At 45.6% G+C, this 20,074-nt stretch overlaps 1 protein-coding gene across 1 annotated transcript; it reads right to left on the bottom strand.

The window, feature by feature from the left end:
- Positions 1–17,259: 17,259 nt before the first annotated feature.
- Positions 17,260–18,418, bottom strand: LOC127301145 (heavy metal-associated isoprenylated plant protein 23). Its single transcript, XM_051331369.2, has 2 exons — positions 17,954–18,418; positions 17,260–17,727 (listed from the first exon to the last, which is right to left on the bottom strand). The coding sequence occupies exons 1-2, from the start codon at positions 18,120–18,122 to the stop codon at positions 17,414–17,416; spliced, it is 483 nt and encodes a 160-aa protein (XP_051187329.1). The 5' UTR covers positions 18,123–18,418; the 3' UTR covers positions 17,260–17,413.
- Positions 18,419–20,074: the final 1,656 nt, after the last annotated feature.

The following is a 20,074-nucleotide window of genomic DNA, read 5'->3' as shown; positions in this document are numbered from 1 at the left end:
TGTTTTATTCATATACCCAAAAATCCATAAAAATTTGAAAAACCAAAAAATTAAAAACTGCTGTTATGGGAGAACCAACAACCTACTTGGAGCTTATAGAATGTTATAATAATTATAGAGAATCAAGAACTGGTAAAGTAATGAGTGCTATGATAGAAAAATTGAATACAATGGCTAAAATCTTGCTTAAACGCCATGATATAAACTGTTGCTCTCAACAGGATACTAAACATCTTAAATTTCAATGTGGCTTTAGTGAGGAATTTTTAATTAAGAACTATAATCGGAATTGCTATATTCATTATGGGTTCGAAGAGGTAGAACAATTTGTCTTATTTATGGGAGCCTCCGAGATAGAATCCTTCATGGTTAAGAATTATGAAACTTGTGTTGCTTGTAAGGACCTTAAAGATTATGTCTCTTGTATCCTTAATTCTTGCATAGAATGCTACAGTGGTAATCCTTATATCATTGATTATAAAGAGAGACTCATTAATGCACAAGAATGCACTCACAATTTGCAGGAACCGGTGGAAGAAGAAATTGATGAACCTGAAAGCTCATTGGATGAAAAAGAAGAGGAGAGCGACGAACAAAAGGAGGAAGAATGGATTAGCTACCCATGCCAACCTTCTAATGAGAGTAACTCTTTATCTCTTACATTATTTGATTGTCCTCCATGCTTACCGGAAGAGGTTGAATGTTATGTTCCTGTGGATTCTCTTGAAATAGTACCTACTAGTAATACTTGTGAGAATAATTATGCTATTGTTATCTATGATAATCCATGCTACTTTGATAAATCTTATGATAATGCTTTGTTTGTGCCTGATGTCGAAATGCATGGTACTAAAGATTTTTGCTTGGCAAATGTTTATGATAAAGCTCTAGATGATGGTCCTATGTTACTTGATACTATTAATTGTACTACTAATGAAAATGGGATTGGAGAGTTCTTGACTTTATCTATGTGTCCCAAATCTCTTGAGATTGATCAATCATCCTGTTATATAATTGATAAAAGTGGATTCGAAAGTTTTAATCCAACTATTTTTGAACTTGATAAAAATTATGTGTTTGGAAATCATGAAAAGTATGGTCCATGTGATAGTTATATTGTTGAGTTTGTTCATGAAGCTACTGAAAATTATTATGAGAGAGGAAAATATGGTTGTAGAAATTTGCATGGCACTAAAACACATCTCTATATGTTGAAATTGTTGAAATTACACTTGCTCTCTCTTCCTATGCTTGTTACTTTGCTTTTCATGAACTCATTTATTTACAAGATTCCTATGCATAGGAAGTGGGTTAGACTTAAATGTGTTTTGAATTTGCTTCTTGATGCTCTCTTTTGCTTCAAATACTATTTCTTGCGAGTGCATCATCAAAACTGCTGAGCCCATCTTAATGGCTATAAAGAAAGAACTCCTTGGGAGATAACCCATGTGTTTATTTTGCTACAGTACTTTGTTTTATATTTGTGTCTTGGAAGTTGTTTACTACTGTAGCAACCTCTCCTTATCTTAGTTTTGTGTTTTGTTGTGCCAAGTGAAGCCTCTAATCGAAGGTTGATACTAGATTTGGATTTCTGCGCAGAAACAGATTTCTATCTGTCACGAATCTGGGCTGTTTTCTCTGTAGGTAACTCAGAAAAATATGCCAATTTACGTGCGTGTTCCGCAGATATGTACGCAACTTTCATTAGTTTTGAGTTTTCTGATTTGAGCAACGGAAGTATTTATTAAAATTCGTCTTTACTGGCTGTTCTGTTTTGGCAGATTCTGTCTCTGTTTTTTGCATTGTCTCTTGTGGACTTTAAGCGAGGCTTTCTAGACGTGGAGAGCTGTAGCTAATGTTTTATTGAGTTCTTGCAATGTGTCACTACAGGACCAAGGTGGATTCAAATTTTTTGAGTACTAACCCCTCTAATGAAGTTTATGAGAAGTTTGGTGTGAAGGAAGTTTTCAAGGGTCAAGAGAGGAGGATGATATATGATCAAGAAGAGTGAAAAGTCTAAGCTTGGGGATGCCCCCGTGGTTCATCCCTGCATATTTCAAGAAGACTCAAGCGTCTAAGCTTGGGGATGCCCAAGGCATCCCCTTCTTCATCAACTTATCAGGTTTCTTCTATTGAAACTATATTTTTATTCGGTCACATCATATGTGCTTTACTTGGAGCGTCTGTATGCTTTTATTTTCGTTTTGTTTGAATAAAGTGGATCCTAGCAATCCTTGTTTGGGAGAGAGACACGCTCCGCTTTTTCATATGAACACTTGTTCTTCGTTTTACTTTTAATGTTCAATGATAAAAGTTGGAAGCTACAATACTTTTATTTGGTTGGAAACAGAAAATGCCTCATAATGTCTTGGATAATTTGACACTTGGCAATCGTTTTGAGCTCTCAAGTAGATCATGATAAAGTTTTCTCATGTAGTTTAAACCTATTAATGGAGAACTACTGTAGAGCTTGTTAAAATTGGTTTGCATGACTGGTCTCTCTTAAGGTCTAGATATTTTCTGGTAAAAGTGTTTGGGCAACAAGGAAGACAGTGTAGAGTATTATAATGCTTGCAATATGTTTTTATGTAAGTTTTGCTGTACCGGTTCATACTTGTGTTTGCTTCAAATAGCCTTGCTAGCCTAAGCCTTGTATCGAGAGGGAATACTTCTCATGCATCCAAAATCCTTGAGCCAACCACTGTGCCATTTGTGTCCACCATACCTACCTACTATGTGGTATTTTCTGCCATTCCAAAGTAAATTGCTTGAGCGCTACCTTTAAACAATTCAAAATTTATCACCTCTGATTTGTGTCAATGTTTTATAGCTCATGAGGAAGTATGTGGTGTTTATCTTTCAATCTTGTTGGGCAACTTTCACCAATGGACTAGTGGCTTCATCGCTTATCCAATAATTTTGCAAAAAGAGCTCGCAATGGGATTCCCAGTCCCAAATTAATTAACAAAAATAGACACTCCTCCATGGTATGTGATTTTTGGACGGCACCCGAAGGATTCGGTTAGCCATGGCTTGTGTAAGCAAAGGTGGGGAGGAGTGTCATCATAATAAAACTAAAATAAAAAGGCACTCCTTCATGGTATGAGATTGTTGGCAGGCACCCGAGGATTCGGTTAGCCATGGTTTGTGAAAGAAAGGTTGGAAGGAGTGCCACCCAAAAATAAAATAATTCATGGGAGCCACTCTTTGAAGGTTTGTCTGGCAAGGGGGTTAGAGTGCCCACTACCATTCGTTGACAACAACAAACACCTCTCAAAATTTTACTTTTTATGCTCTCTTTATGTTTTCAAAACCAAAGCTCTAGCACAATATAGCAATCAATGCTTCCCTCTGCGAAGGGCCTTTCTTTTACTTTATGTTGAGTCAGTTTACCTACTTTCTTCCATCTTAGAAGCAAACACTTGTGTCAACTGTGCATTGATTCTTACATACTTGCATGTTTGCATTCATCATATTACTTTGTGTTGACAATATCCATGAGATATGCATGTTGAAAGTTGAAAGCAACCGCTGAAACTTAAATCTTCCTTTGTGTTGTTTCAATGCTTTTACTTTGAATCTATTGCTTTATGAGTTAACTCTTGTGCAAGACTTTTGATGCTTGTCTTGAAAGTACTATTCATGAAAAGTTTTGCTATATGTTATCTATTTGTTAGCAACTATAGATCATTGCCTTGAGTCACTTCATTCATTTCATATGCTTTATAATAGTATGATCAAGGTTATGTAAGTAGCATGTCACTACAGAAATTATTCTTTTTATCGTTTACCTGCTCGGGACGAGCAGAAACTAAGCTTGGGGATGCTGATACGTCTCCAACGTATCCATAATTTCTGTCGTTCCATGCTTGTTTTATGACAATACTTACATGTTTTGCTTGCACTTTATTATGTTTTTATGCGTTTTCCGGAACTAACCTATTAACAAGATGCCACAGTGCCAGCTCCTGTTTTCTGCTGTTTTTGGTTCCAGAAAGGCTGTTCGGGCAATATTCTCGGAATTGGACGAAATCAACGCCAAACATCCTATTTTTCCCGGAAGCATCCAGAACACCGAAGAAGAGTCGGAGGAGAGCCAGGGGGCCACCAGGAGGGTGGGCCGCGCGGGCCAGCCCCAGGCCGCACCCCCCTATGGGGAGGCCACCCTGTCGACCCTCCTGCGCCGTCTCTTCGCCTATATAACCCCTTTCGACCTAAAAACGCAGTACCAATTGACGAAACTCCAGAAAGACTCCAGGGGCGCCGCCGCCATCGCGAAACTCCAATTCGGGGGATAGAACTCTCTGTTCCGGCACCCTGCCGGGACGGGGAAGTGCCCCCGGAAGCCATCTCCATCGACGCCACCGCCTCCATCATGCTCCGTGAGTAGTTCCCCCATGGACTACGGGTTCTAGCAGTAGCTAGTTGGTATACTCTCCTCCATGTACTTCAATACAATGATCTCATGAGCTGCCTTACATGATTGAGATCCATCTGATGTAATCGGTGTTGTGTTTGTTGGGATCCGATGGATGATACATTATGATTAGTCTATCTATAAAGTTTGTGAAGTTATTGTTGCTGCAATCTTGTTATGCTTAATGCTTGTCACTAGGGCCCGAGTGACATGATCTTAGATTTGAGCTTTATAATTATTGCTTAGATTGTATCTACAAGTTGTATGCACATGTCACTGTCCGGAACCAAAGGCCCCGAAGTGACAGAAATCGGGACAACCGGAGGGGATGGCGGTGATGTGAGGATCACATGTTTTCACGGAGTGTTAATGCTTTGCTCCGGTACTCTATTAAAAGGAGTACCTTAATATCCAGTAGATTCCCTTGAGGCCCGGCTGCCACCGGCTGGTAGGACAAAAGATGTTGTGCAAGTTTCTCATTGCGAGCACGTACGACTATAATTGGAAAACATGCCTACATGATTAATGAATTGATGTTCTTTCTTAATGCTTTATCAATCCTATCAATTGCCCAACTGTAATTTTTTCACCCAACACTTGTCACTTATTGGAGAGTTACCACTAGTGTAGATCGCTGGGAACCCCGGTCCATCTCTCATCATTATATACTTGTTCTACATGTCACTGGAAGTAGTATCAACTATTTTCTGGTGCCATCGCTCTCATATTGCTATTACTGCTGCTGTGTTACTGTTACTACTACTCTCATATTACTGCTACTTTCACATCACCCCTGTTACTAGTGCTTTTCCAGGTGCAGCTGAATTGACAACTCAGTTGTTAAGGCTTATAAGTATTCTTTACCTCCCCTTGTGTCGAATCAATAAATTTGGGTTTTACTTCCCTCGAAGACTGCCGCGATCCCCTATACTTGTGGGTTATCATTGATTTTGTTCCTCACCCTCCCGCCCGTTTGGATGCATATGCCTCTCTGGAAGAGCCAATGGAGATGAAGTTTGGGAGTTTCTACTTTTGCGTCGGAGAGAAGGATCACACCGTTTGGCGGTACCGATCCGTTCGGGACTGCTAGCGTGTGGTTTTGATTCCTCGAGATCATCATCGCCAACCAAGTCGAGCGGCGGAGAAACTTTGTCGACAAGTAGCATCAAGCCCGCCTCCAGTAGAGATCTCGCCAATCTGTTCGGCGGGATGTCGTTCGGATCGTTCACGGACTCTGATCTGGACATCGATTCAGAAAGCATCGATAGCTTCAGCTTCATCGACAAATCTACCCTTATTCGGGAGGTCTTCGCCGATCGTTACGACGGTGTCACCGACTCAGAGGATGATCACTCAAGGCCAACATACCATCAAGTCTATGTGATTGGTGAGTCAAGTAATCCAGAGGGCGAAACATCATAGGCTTTCGATAATTTGGGAAACCCATACATCGATCCCGCTGATCTTACACGAGGCTTAGGCAACAAGTATGTCGGGACTACACCACGCCATAGGTTGCAACTTCCGCAAGCAGCTTGGGACAGAGCGACAACAGCCTTGAACGGTACAGATCCATTGACCACCGCCGCTACGGTGGAGGAGTTGCAAGGATTCCAATATAGGCTCGCGTGTGCTAGTCAAGAAATAGAGAAAGAGAGGGAGATACTTGAGAAGAGAAAAGCTGCAGCTTCCGCGTCAAGCAGGCGAAGAGCTGAGCTGAGTCGACAATCAGGAACTTCGGGAGATAGTCACAGAGCAGCTCGTAATAGGGGAAGGTCTCGGCTGCAGCATATACCTGAAGGCGAGAGGGAGCATCTAGTCCAAAACTTCGACATGTCCTTTATGTCGATAGACATAAGGGGAAACATTATTCCCACAACACCGTAAGCTGGATATATGGCGACTCAGGCTTACATACTGGCATCTAGGCCACCAACCGGAGATCCAAGAGAAGCGTTGTACAATATGGCTATGGCAGGAGTCGGAGTTATGGGAACAGCGTTCGCGGGCACAAGTACACCTCCCGAAGGTGCTCCAAGGCAAAATAGTCCACGACCCACGGTGGTAGTGCAGGATCCTCCAAGAACGGGCGATGCGAGAGATACAGCGACACATGCGCGGGTCGACAGGGCGCGACAATAAAGGAGAGAACGTCGGCACTCACCACAGGTAGATGAGGAGGATATATGCGGGCTCCCTTGTTTCACTCGACGAGTTCGTAAAACCCGGGTCCCATCTGGGTTTAAATTGCCCGACAATTACAAGAAGTTCGATAGCCTGCAAGATCCTGAGGACTGGTTAGTCGACTACCTGGAGAAAGTAAAATTGACGGGTGGAACCAAAGCAACTGCCATGCAGAGCATCCAGGTACACTTAAGTGGAGCAGCGCGGTCATGAATAAAAAAGCTACTGCCTGGATCTATCGATAGCTAGGAAACTTTTGAGGACATATTTGTGAAGAATTTCCTATCCACATGCAAGAAACCCGCGTCATTAGAGCAACTGAGGGCCTGCAAGAAGAAGTATGATGAACCAATGAGGACATATATCCAGAGGTGGAACATCATCAAAAACTCGGCAGAGAACATATCTGACGAAAGAGCAATAGATGCATTTGTTGCTGGAATCCGAAGAAAGGACTTAATTAGTCGAGGATTTGGGAAGGACTAATCCAAAAACAATAGCAGCGCTCATGGAAATAGCGAATCGCTAGGTAGGTGGAGAAGACGTTGTTCACAACAAATGGCATAGGTCGCCTGAGGATGACTGCAGCCGAAATAATCAAAATAGACGACGCTTTTCTCGGCAGTTTTCAGATTACGATGGTCCTGGCCAAATATCGACTGGCTTCTGAATAACTGGTGGAGGTAATAATCGAGACGATTATTAGAGAAGTAACGAGCAGCGCAGCAATCAAAGGGACGTTCCCCGTCCCAGCAGACAAAATAATGGGCCAAGGTTCCAGAGGCCATATGTGTCACCCGAGGATCTCTTGAACGGACCATGCCAAATGCACTTCTTCCTCGATAATAATGGGAAGAGGCAGTCAGGGCACCTGCAGAAGGACTGCTGAACTTTCTTAGCACTGCATAGATATGTAGGGCATACCAATGCGCACGCAGCAAAAAGGAACCCCCAGGGGCCAAGGAGTGAGATTCACCTTCCACCTCCACCCGCAATCATAGACGAAAATCGACACCAGTTGCAATTGGCGGCAGCTCCAACCAATGGTCCTTATATTGACACCAATGGGGCGGTCTCGATGATTCAGAAGGGCAGACCCTCCAAGAGAACTCGAAAGGTGATTTCGTGACAAGTTTTTATGGCAAAAAAGATGCCTCCACCAACAATCGAGTACCTGAATTGGTCGGGGCAGGACATCGGCTTCACCATACCGGACCACCCGCAGCAAGTTCCACGACCAGGGAAATCTGCCATGATCCTATCGGTGGTGATTGCAGGATTCGACGTTTCACGGATGTTCATAGATGGAGGCAGCAGTTTAAACCTCATGTATGCAGATACATTGAGAAAGATGAACATATCCTTGGTGAATTTAACACCAACTGACACGCGTTTCCATGGTATCACACCGGACAAGCCAAGTTATCCATTGGGAAAGATCAATCTCAACTTTCAGTTTTGAACCCGGAAGAATTATAGAAGAGAGAAGCTGGAGTTCGAAGTTGTGGATTTCCCGTCACAGTACCATGCTTTGCTAGGACAACCCGCTTATGCCAGATTTATGGCGGTACCACAATACACATATTTGTTATGGAGACTCCCTGGACCCAAGGGCCCAATCACAGTAAAAGGTAGTTTCGCGCTAGCGGATAAGTGCAACAAGGATTTTTATCGGATGTCGGAAACTTTCGGGATGCAAGCAGAATATATGGCATCAAGGCTAACAAATGATTATGATGTGTTGCCTGCCGGAGGAAGGACGCTGAAGGAGCCAACCTTTGATACCACCAAAAACTCGAAGGAAGTACAGATTCACCCAGCAGATCCTAAGAAGACGACAGCTATCGCAACAAACATGGATCTCGCATAGGAAAGCGTGCTTGTCGAGTTCCTCCGTGAGCGCTGGGAAATCTTCGCATGGTCTCCAGCTGACATGCCAGGAGTACTCAGGGAACTTGTCATGCACCCTCTTAACTTGGATTCAATGTCTAGGTCAATCAAACAACCTTTGCGGCGTTTTTCGGAACCAAACCGCAAAGCTATGCTGTCGGAAATTAATCGACTTCGAGAAGCAAACTTCATCAAGGAGCTGCACACAAAGGCCACGTGGGTCGCAAACCCAGTTCTGGTCCCGAAGAAAAACACTGACGTCCTTCGCATGTGCGTCGACTTCACGTGTCTCAATAAACATTGTCCAAAGGATCACTTTCCCCTCCCGAGGATCGATCAAATTATCGACTCCACAGCGGGATGTGAACGTCTTTCCTTCCTGGACGCGTATTCTGGTTACAACCAGATCCGCTTAAAAGAAGAGGATGAGGTCAAAACAGCTTTCATAACACCTTTGGCGTGTTCTGCTATAAAACGATGCCTTTCGGGTTGAAAAACGCGGGAGCTACCTATCAGAGGATGATGCAAAAGTGTCTCGCCACGCAGATTGGCAAGAACATCCAAGTATACATTGACGATGTCGTAATTACAACAAAGAAGGGGTCATCTCTGATTGATGATCTCAAGGAAACCTTCGACGACCTAGACAAGTTTCGTCTCAAGCTAAACCCAACAAAGTGTTCTTTTGGCGTTCCTGCGGGAGAAATCCTTGGACACTTGGTGTCAACTAGAGGAATCGAAGCAAATCCTGAAAAGATACAAGCAATTGTGACAATGAGAAAGCCGACGAAGCTTAAGGAGATATATCAGCTGACATGACGTGTCGTGGCTTTAAGCAGGTTTGTCGCCAGGATAAGAGAAAAAGCGTTGCCCTTCTACGTGCTCATAAAACAAGGAGAAAAACTCTAGTGGAACGAAGAAGTAGATAGGGCGTTCGAGCACCTCAAGCGCACAATTTCGACACCACCAATATTGGTGGCACCCAAGGAAAAGGAACCTCTCCTGTTATATATCGCGGCCACACCTCAGGTGGTTAGCACGGTGCTTGTGGTAGAAAGAGAAGAAGAAGGGAAACTTCATGAAGTCCATAGGCCGGTGTATTTCATCAGTGAAGTCTTATCGCCTTCAAAACAGTGGTACCCGCAGTATCAGAAGTTGGCGTATGGAGTGTTCACAAGCGCAAGAAAATTACGACACTATTTTTCGGCGCATCCGATAATAGTGGTCAATGAGGCGCCTTTATCAAACATATTAAACAATCCAGAGGCTACAGGCCGTGTCTCCCTTTGGGGAATAGAACTTTCCCCTCGGGACATCACGTATGAGAAAAGGAAAGCAATAAAGTCGCAGATCTTACCAGACTTTGTCGCAGAGGGGATGGAGCTGCAAAATACGGGACCCCCAGATCTGTCGAGAACCTGGACCATGAACTTCGACGGGTCCAAGAGGTTAGAAGGAGCTGAAGCAGGCGTGATATTAGTGTCACCTCAAGGAGATAAGATGAAATATGTGCTGCGGATGATGTTCCCTAATGCATCCAACAATGAGGCGGAGTATGAAGCATTCATACATGGGATGAAGATGGCGAAGGCCTGCGGAGCAACCCGATTAAAAAATTTCGGCGATTCCCAACTGGTGGCTCAACAGGTGATGAACCAGTGCGATGCAGTCAATGACAACATGATAGCATACAAGGACGTATATAACAAACTCGAGAAACTGTTTGATGGGTGTGAAGTGAATCATATTAGCAAACTCAGCAACGATGAAGCCGATGTTTTGGCAAACATCGGGTTGCAATGCTTAGCAATAACACCCGGCGTATTTTGGGAGGAGATAAGTGAAAGATCAACTAAGGCGAAGAAACATCCGAAGAAAAAGGAGAAGCTTGAGAAAGACTCGGGGGCTCCATCAGGATCAGAAGCAAACACATCGGGAGACGAAGAGGAACCACACGAGGTGATGGTGGTGCAAGTTCCTTGGATGCAGGTTTATGTAGCATATATCCTAAGGAAAGAGATACCCGAAGATCCGGTAGAGGCAAGGAGAGTTACTCGACGGTCCAAAGCATTTAACGTGGTCAAAGGAGAGTTGTATAAGCGAAGTATATCGGGAGTATTGCAGCGATGTGTTACACCCGAAGAAGGAAGAGTTATCCTGAAGGATGTACACGAGGGAGTATGCGGACACCACGTAAGCAGTCGAGCACTAGCATCCAAGGTTTTCAGGGCAGGATTTTACTGGTTAACTACATTAGAAGATGCAAAGAACATAGTATGCACTTGTGATGCTTGCCAAAGATTTGCGGCAAAACCTCATTCCCCAGCGGCAGAGCTTATCCCAATACCTTTGTCGTGGCCTTTCGCACAATGGGTCTCAATATGGTGGGGAAATTGCATAAGGCGTGGCCAGGAGGATACGTATATATGCTCATGGCTGTCGACAAGTTTACTAAGTGGATTGAGGAAAAACCAATAACTTCGCCAGATGCAACATCGGTGGTAAGCTTCGTTAAAGGCATCATCTTTCGATTTGGTGTCCGCACAGTAAATCGTCACGGACAACGGCAGCAATTTCACCTCCAAGGAATTCAAGGCATATTGCGCAGAGGTAGGCATCAAACTACACTTTGCATCAGTTGCGCACCCGCAAACCAATGGTCAAGTCGAGAAAGCAAACGCTATCATCTACAACGGTATCAAGAATCGGTTGTTAACACCTCTGGAGAAAGCTCGACACACTTGGCCAGAAGAGTTGCCTAGCGTATTATGGAGTATACGGACAACACAGGAAACTCCGTTCTTTCTGGTCCATGGAGCCGAGGCAGTGCTCCTGATAGAAATAGAACACAATTCTCTGAAAGTGGCGGAATTTGATGAAGAAACTTCGAGAAAGGCACTAGAGGACGATGTCGATGCACTCGACGAAGCTAGAGACGAGGTGCTGTCAAGAGTCACCAAGTACCAGCAAGACCTGAAAACTACCATAGTCGATGTTTGCGTCCAAGGTCTTTTCAAGTTGGCGATCTAGTTCTTCGGCTTACACAGGACAGCCAGGAAAAATTCGAGTCACCATGGGTAGGACCATACATCGTCACAAAAGTGATCGCAGGAGGAGCGTATAGAATAAAGGACAAGAAGACATGGTCCCAGAGCTAAATCCATAGAACGTGGCGCAGCTTCGGCATTTCTATGCGTAGAAGTCAAAATAGAGATATGCATGTAAACATACAATGTACTGAAAAGCTCGCGAGTTTTCAGGCGCACTCTTTTCCTTTTAGGGCACCGAGTGGGGTTGAAAGGTTTTTAATGAGGCGGGCTCGCGATGCTGCAATATAGTAAAAATAATGATGATATATATTTTTCTTCATCAGGCTCGGGGGCTCGCAACTTGCAGATCCCACAAAATAGACTTGATCTTTACAAACATATAGCACATAAATTATTCGCCTTGGTTCAAACACCTCGCGAGTAGTAAATATACATATGCTTACCGAAACACTCGGGGGCTAGATAAGGAGGAAAACTAAGTATACATAGTTCTCGCAATATACAAGATATCTCTCGCAATATACAAGATATTTCTTTATTTCAGAAAAAACTCGACAGAAGAAAAAGAACTTCAATCGTCTCCTATAAGGTCATCTATGTTCACCCTTTCACCTTCCACAGAAGCACCCATGGAATCAGCATAGTGGCAGTCGGTAAAGAATTATGTGTCCATCCGAAGAAGGTCTTCAATCATCTTTTCAGCCATAGGCGTTACAGGATTGTTGATCTTGTCGACATTTCTCCTCCTTTTTCTTAATCGGGAGTGGCATAGGTCAACAATGTTGGACCTGTCTAACTTCGGGTGGCAGATTTGCAACATAATTAAGGAGAACCTGGCACCAGCCATTAATTGGGCCTTCACAAATCCATGGACTCGACGAACACTCTTGAACTTGTTCATCAATTCAGGAAGAGTTTCGGTTTCACCACGTTTCTCGCGTTTAGTTATAGCATCAAACGCTAGCTGTGCAGGGAGGCCGGTGGAAGAGTACATCCAAATCTCGATTTCGGATGTTGGCCTGCATAAGGGAGTTCGTGAGGATTTTAGCGCCGGGCTGGCTAATGAGCAGCTGGCGTCTTCAGAGAATGACACGCTGGGTTCCCCTTGTATATCTTATACGGGCCCAGATAGCAACATGCAGCTGGTTTCGCGTAGGGCTCAGGATGGTCCAGTTCTTGAGGAGGTCATGCCGGGGAGAGACAGAGAGGATACCTCGGCTGAGTCAGCTTTACAGCAGGAGAGACTTGCGCTATGCCGCAGCAAGACGTTTTGTTCCTCGATACTCAAGAAGCTGGCTCCACCGTTACTCCGCGAAGTGGAGAGCTCGTCCAGATTGTGTGCGGATGCGCAGCCTTTCACACCCAGGCGTCTGACTATGAGTGGAGCGTTGGCGGTATAGGAGAGGGGGAGGAAAGCATCAAAGGCCTCAATGGCAGAGACAATGTTACTCAAGGCATTGGGGATCTGCCCCGAGGAGCTGTCGGTGGATGAGGAGCATCTCGCCAGCTTCAACGAGATCTTCGACTCGCCTCTTGGTGACCGACACGTGAGGGTCATGGCGTCCATCTTTGGCAAGATGGTACCCCAGAGTTTTGAGTAGTAGGAGAGCTGTAGAGTAGAGGTAGCGGCACATTAGGCGTCTGAGGGAGTGGAGTTTTGTACCAAATAGCTCTTTATGGATTGTAATCTAGAGATGTTGTTCTAGAACGTTCGAGGTACGAATGATCCAGCCAAAAGGAGTGCTATTCGGGAATTCCTCGATAGTGTGCATGTGAGTATCGTTTGTATTTCGGAGACTAAGGTGGCGGATGTCGATGAGTTTTATATCTCACAGTGTTTGGGCCCGTCCTTTGACGGATACGTGTTTTTGCCTGCGGATGAGACGAGAGGAGGGGTGGCCATGGCTTGGGACACCTCAGTGGTCCGTGTTGATCATGTGAGCTATGACACTTACGCTACCGGCGAAGTAACGGCTAGAGATGACTCTAAATGGTGGCTCACCACCGTTTATGGGCCCCAAGCGACGGAGGAGAAAATCATGTTTCTAGAGGAGCTATCGGAGAGGAGGTCCCTCTGCCCAGGCCCGTGGGTGGTGGCTGGGGATTTCAATATGATCCTAAATGCTTCGGAGAAGAACAATGAGAACTTAGATAGTAACATGATGCAATGCTTCAGGGCTTTCGTGCATGAGCATGAGCTCAAGGACATTTACATGCATGGGAGGACATCCACATGGAGTAATGAGAGGGAGAGAGCCACCCTCACCCGTATCGACATGTTGCTGGTTTCGGTGGACTGGGACTTGCAGCACTTCGACTCGGTCCTGCAAGGGCTATCCTCGTCGGTGTCGGACCACGCACCGTTACACTTGGCCCTTAATGCCGTGTTTAGGCCTAAGAGGAGGTTCAAGTTTGAGAGCTTCTGGCTCAAGTTGGAGGGGTTTGATGAGGCGGTTAAGGAAGCTTGGGTTTGTGACCCTGATATTGTAGACCCCTTCCGGAGGTTGGACGCGCTCTTCAGGAATGCTGCCGAGTATCTGCAATCCTGGGGGCAAAAGAGAGTGGGGAATGTGAAGTTGAACACTGCGATTGCCAACACCCTGATCCTACGCCTAGATGTGGCCCAGGAGAGTCGCACTTTGACCCCACATGATATTTGGCTAAGTAGAATGCTCAAGAAGTCTGTGTTGGGTCTTGCTTCGCTAGAGCGAACTATGGCGAGACAAAGATCGAGGATCCGCTGGTTGACAGAGGGACATGCCAACACGACGCTTTTCCATGCAGTGGCCAATGGAAGAAGAGTGAAAAACCACATTGCCTCGGTTAAAATCGGCGAGGAGCTGGTGACAGATCAGGAGAGGAAAGTGGAGGCTTTTACAGCGGCATATTCTCAGCTGCTGGGGCGGGTAATGCCTAGAAAACACTCGATCAACCTGGAGGAACTTGAGATCCCCATGGCAGATCTACAGGACCTGGAGGGTATGTTCACTGAAGAGGAGATAAGGAGGGTGGTTAAAAACATGTCCCCGGATCGGGCTCCTCGACCGGATGGGTTTATAGGGGGGTTCTACCAGAGAGCTTGGCCGGTTATCAAGAGGGACGTCCTTGCTGGGTTGTTTAAACTCAGCGTGGGGGACGGTCGTGGCTTTGCCCGACTAAATAGAGCTTTGATCAATTTGATCCCCAAGAAACCGGAGGCCACCGAGGTCAAGGACTATCGCCCCATTAGCTTGGTGCATAGCTTCGCAAAACTGTTCTCCAAGATTATGGCAAACAGGCTCAGGAAGAGGTTGGGAGATGTGGTGAGCGCTAATCAGTCGGTGTTTGTGAGAGGGTGGTCCCTACATGACAATTTCATCCTAGTGAGACAAGTCGCAAGGAAGATCAATCAACAGAGGCAGTCGGGAGTGTTACTCAAATTGGATCTCACTAGGGCTTTCGACTCGATATCTTGGAGTTTCCTATTTGAGGTGCTATGACGCATGGGTTTTGGAGAGAGGTTTCTAAAATGGGTTTCCTTGTTGCTTAACATGGCGAACACTAGAGTGTTGGTAAACGGAGTGCCGGGAGGTAGAATTGTCTATGTCAGAGGTCTTAGGCAAGGTGATCCCACATCACCTATGCTTTTTGTGGCAGCTATGGAGGTTCTGACTGCGGCAATTAAAAAGGCCATGGAGAGACAATTGTTCTCCAGCCTAGCAGGGATCACGGAGCTACAGAGAATCTCGGTTTATGCTGATGATGTGGTAATTTTCTGCAAACCGCTGAGCATAGAGTTGGAAGCGGTCAAGGCCATTCTACAGGTGTTTGGAGAAGCCTCAGGGCTGTGTGTAAACTATAGGAAGACCTCCGCCACGCTCATTAGAGAACATGAGGGGATGCCGAGAGAGTTGCAAAAGCGTTGGGATGCGAGGTTGTGGGTTTTCCCATCAAATACCTTGGCATGCAGCTTGCACTGAGACCCCTAACAAAAGCGGAGTGGCAACCGCTGATTGACCAAGTCATAAATTGTGTTCCGGCTTGGCAAAGAGGGATGATCCAGAAGTCGGGGAGGCTTATTCTCATCAAATCGGTCATCAGTGCACAGCCCATACACCAACTGCTGGTGGCAGAGGCGCCAGCCTGGGTGCTTGAGGAGCTGGTCAAATGGATGAGAGCTTTCTTTTGGGCGGGAAAAAAGGAGGTCAATGGAGGCCAATGTCTAGTGGCATGGGACACACTATATGCAGACCGACCCAGTTTGGAGGTCTTGGAGTGAAGGACCTGCGTCTGCAGGGCTTGGCCCTCAGAGTGAGATGGTGTTGGTTGAGGCGCACGGATCCTTCGAGGCCATGGCAAGGACTGCCCGCTATCAATGATTCGGAAGCCAACGAAGTGTTCCAAAGCTTGGCGAAGTTGTCTGTTGGATATGGAGAGACTACTCTCTTTTGGAGAGACAGTTGGATCAATGGGAGAAACGTGGCTGAGATCGCCCCAGAGGTGGCGGCTTTGGTCCCAACGAGGAGGAGGAACACAAGGAAGGTGAGTGATGCCTTGCATGAGGATTCTTGGCTCTCGGATGTGTCTGGAGATCTATCCATTGAGGGATGGATGCAATGCACCCTGCTTTGGGAGCATTTGGAGAGAGTACCTCGTGATGAAAGTAGGCCGGACCGAATCACTTGGAAAGGGTCGGTGTCGAGCCTGTATACTGCTAGTGCGACCTACAATATGCTTTGTCAAGGGATGGTCACTTGGAGTATGGCCAAGCCGATATGGGGATCTTTTGCACCCCTAAAGTGCAAAATCTTCGGCTGGCTGGCGATAAGAAGGAGGCAGTGGACCTCCGGCAGGAGAGCTAGGCATGGCCTGCAAGACCGTCCAGACCCCTGCGCCACTTGCCTTCATGATGAGGATAATGTCGATCATGTCCTATCGCAGTGCCCTTATATCAAGATGGTCTGGTTTGGTTGTTTGAGAAGGATGGGGCTGCAACTACAGGAGCCGCAAGAGAATACGAACCTAGAAAGGTGGTGGACGGAGACGGGGAAGAGGCTACGAAGGGAGGACATGAGAGGCTTTGACACGTTCGTACTGCTTGTTGCGTAGACGCTATGGAAGCAGAGAAATGCACGGGTGTTTGGAAACTTAGGGAGGCAGTTGTCCACGGAGCAGATCATAGTTTCAGTCCTAGAGGAGCTTGGCCTTTGGAAGGCCACGAGGGGAGGGGAGCGGAGAGTCATGCTGCGAGAGTAGGCCTTATGTTTCTTTGGGTGTGTGCGTGGGTTGACCGAGGGCAGATGTTCGCATCCCCCTTTGGTTTTTTGTAATTTTGTTGCTCCCTTCTATAAAGATCTGGCACGCTTTTCGCGTACCCGCGAAAAAGAATCTTCTACCCCACTCGTGTTTTCAAAAATAAATCTTTTGTCTTCAATAAATCCTTTCTTTCTATCTAATTGGGTGGCAAATCGACTGCCTTTTCCTAAAAAAAAAGTTACTGATCTGTGATCTTGAAAAAGGAAAGAGATTAGGGATTTTCATAGTTTGCATTCATTTTAGTTTCTTTGAGATCTGTTGTATTATCTGTCTACGTCAATAAATCGATTTGCTGATTAAGAACCGAGTTCTAGACTTTCAGGTACGATGCGAGCTACACGAAACACACTATTCTGGTAGTGCGAAAGGTAAAGACTGAGACGTTCCAGCACATGCATGCAGCAGGTGACAAAACTCTGAAAATATTCTTGCTCAAAATATGCCCACTTTTTTCCTTTAACATCTTTATACACACATTTAGCTACATACATGTCACCGCCAACAAAGAACACCAACGATCTGGATCGATCATCTTCGCATCACAGTCCACAGCAATCTAACCCCAGTGTATCAAATCTCACATGATAGAGCAGGCGTTGGGGTTGTCATCGCTGAACATTGTTGTGAGCCGCTCCTCCTGCGCCGCGCCGGCTCCGGTGCCGTAGCTGGCGACCGGCATGACGGCGTCGACCTTGCGCACGTAGCCCGGCGGCGCCTTCTTGTCGTAGGTCTGCGCGGCGTAGGGGTGCGCCACCAGGTTGTAAGGGATGTATGGCCAGATCTCGGCCTTCTTCCCCGTGGCCTGCACCCGCTTCACCACCTTGTGCGGCTCCACGAACCCCTGCACCGTCACCTTGTACTGCTTCCGGTTGATCTCTACCGACTGCACGCCTGCAAACACAACCATAAAATGTCTTTCAGTTTTCCTGCATTTTTCTTGGCCTTTTATAGTTTTGTTGAGATGAAAAGAATCAAGAACTAATCGTTATCTTCTCGCAAAAAAAAGAACTAATCGTTATCATATCGTCAGCAACAACAAAAATGTCATGTGGATTCTGCAGCATTTTCTTGAGTCATCGTAATCCTTTGAGAATATGTTCAAAGGATGTGTGCATACCTTTCATGCTGGAGAGGGCGTTCCTGACTTTGAGCTCGCAGCCTTCGCAGTCCATCCTGACCTTGAGCTCCACCGTCTGGAACTGCTTCCTCTTCTTCTTGTAGCTCCGGTGACGGCTGCCGCCACTGAGAAGCTCGGACAAGTAGTCAAGAGTGCCACCCACACCCATCCTCTCAACCAAACCTCAACCTACTATGTGCTTGACCCTCTAGTGCACTTCCAAACTGCTCTCTCAACGAAAGAAACAAGAACAGAGTTAAGACCTTCTGCTCTCTAATCAAACTCTCTTCTCTTCCCGGATCAATCGGTCGCTTGCTCCCACTGACAGCACTACTTCATGAAGCTAGAGATGGCTGGAGAGTGGATACAAGATGGGGTGTATATATATAGGCCTTCTGCAGTTGTTGGCTTGTTACAAGGCAGCACCTCGCTAAGCTAAGCCGCCTGCCCAGCTTTGCCCTGCTTTGCTTTGCGGAATCCTTTTGTTTTGTTGCACAGCTAGCAGCTGGCCGGCAGCGTCTGTATTTTTCTGATGTCCGCAAGAAGTTTCCCAAGATACCTTGCCCCTCGCCGTACCTGCCTGCCTGCACCCACTGTATACCTTTTCCTGAATTCTGCAGCCTCAACCGACTCCGGCAATAGGGACTTGTAAAGGTAGCACCCACGGATAAACATAGCCGAGCCTGAGAAACCGACTATTGTTCGTAACGTTTATCCGCTGGGCTAAGCAAGTGGCAAAGGTACTTCCCTACCGTGTGTTCGGGCACCTCTCTTGATTCATTTCTTCTTCCATGACCTGCTTCTCATTCCATTTTCCTGAACCTTCTAAAAATAAAACTTGAGCTGAACCGAGCAACAGATGATTCAAACGATTTATGGAATGTATACTCACACTTCAGCATTCAGAGCAGCTTTACCGGCGGCGAATGCTGCGAGTATTGTGCAGTGGTGTGTACCTCATGATTGTCCCAACCGGTTTCAGTTTCCAGAGGGCAATGCATACAACCTGGCCATGAGTATTCACAACAGAAAACCATGGTCACGCGTTTGCCGTGTGCTGGTGTACTGAATGATGGATGGTGTTGGTATCGTTCTCGAGTAAGCAAGCAAGCTTTTTTTTTGAAATACTGTAAGCAAGCAAGCTGTCAACCGGGAATGTGCACGCATAATGGGGATCAAACATAGTCATCCAAAGACCAATCTGGGGCTGCCAGCTGCCCTCTGGTGTTGGCTGAGGTGTGGTTCTGTTCCCTGATTGGGTATTCAGGACCCACTTTGCAGGTCTTAGAAAATTTTGTGATTTGGTACTCTATGATTGGTGCTCAAGGGCTCCTTCGCCAGCATTTCTGTTCCTTCTTACATCTGTCCCTCCTTTCACTGAAACATTTGCACAAATAAACCCATGTTGGGCTACAGACGCCCTACACGCAGCTAGAAGTGAGGTTGTTTGATTGGTGGTTGATTTCATTATTGGTGCAAAGTTTAAGATAGCCATAAAGTCTTCATCTTTCCATGTCCGGTTGTGTTTTTTCTAATGACATATACAGCTTCGTGATCTAGCCAAGCAGCCTAGAAGTGAGGTGTTGGTATATTGGTGATTCCATTATTGGCAAAAAGTTTAAGATAGCCATAGTCTTCATCCTGTATGTCAGTTTGTGACTTTTCTAAAGACATGTACAGCTAGATCCATTGCATTTCGTGATCTAAGAATGCCGGTTAAAACTAGACTAGCAAATAGTGAAGCTTACAAAAGGTCTTACTGCATGTTTAAAACCCTTCGAACATGCATATAAATATAAATACATATAGTAAAATGCTATTGACCTATTGTTTTCCGTAAAAACAACCCATCGAACAAGTTGGTGGAAGTCATCAAGATATTATCCCAATTGTCAGCAAGTTGCATTCAGTGCAGACAGAGGTAGAGACGGAATCATCATTAAGTCCAATGTATAGAAGAGTAACTAAAGATGGACTGAACCGAAAGTTGAAGTGAGAAGTCATCTTTCAAGGTAGTGAAAGCTACTCTGTTTACTGTTCTACTCCATATTGAAAAGTAAACCATTATCATTTTGACACTAACTTAGAAAGTGAGCTGAAAATGTGAAAAAGGCACTAGCT

The sequence above is a fragment of the Lolium perenne genome, chromosome 5, assembly GCF_019359855.2.
Source record: "Lolium perenne isolate Kyuss_39 chromosome 5, Kyuss_2.0, whole genome shotgun sequence".
In the NCBI taxonomy this organism is placed as follows: Eukaryota; Viridiplantae; Streptophyta; class Magnoliopsida; order Poales; family Poaceae; genus Lolium; species Lolium perenne.
This window is presented reverse-complemented; position numbering and strand designations above follow the sequence as displayed.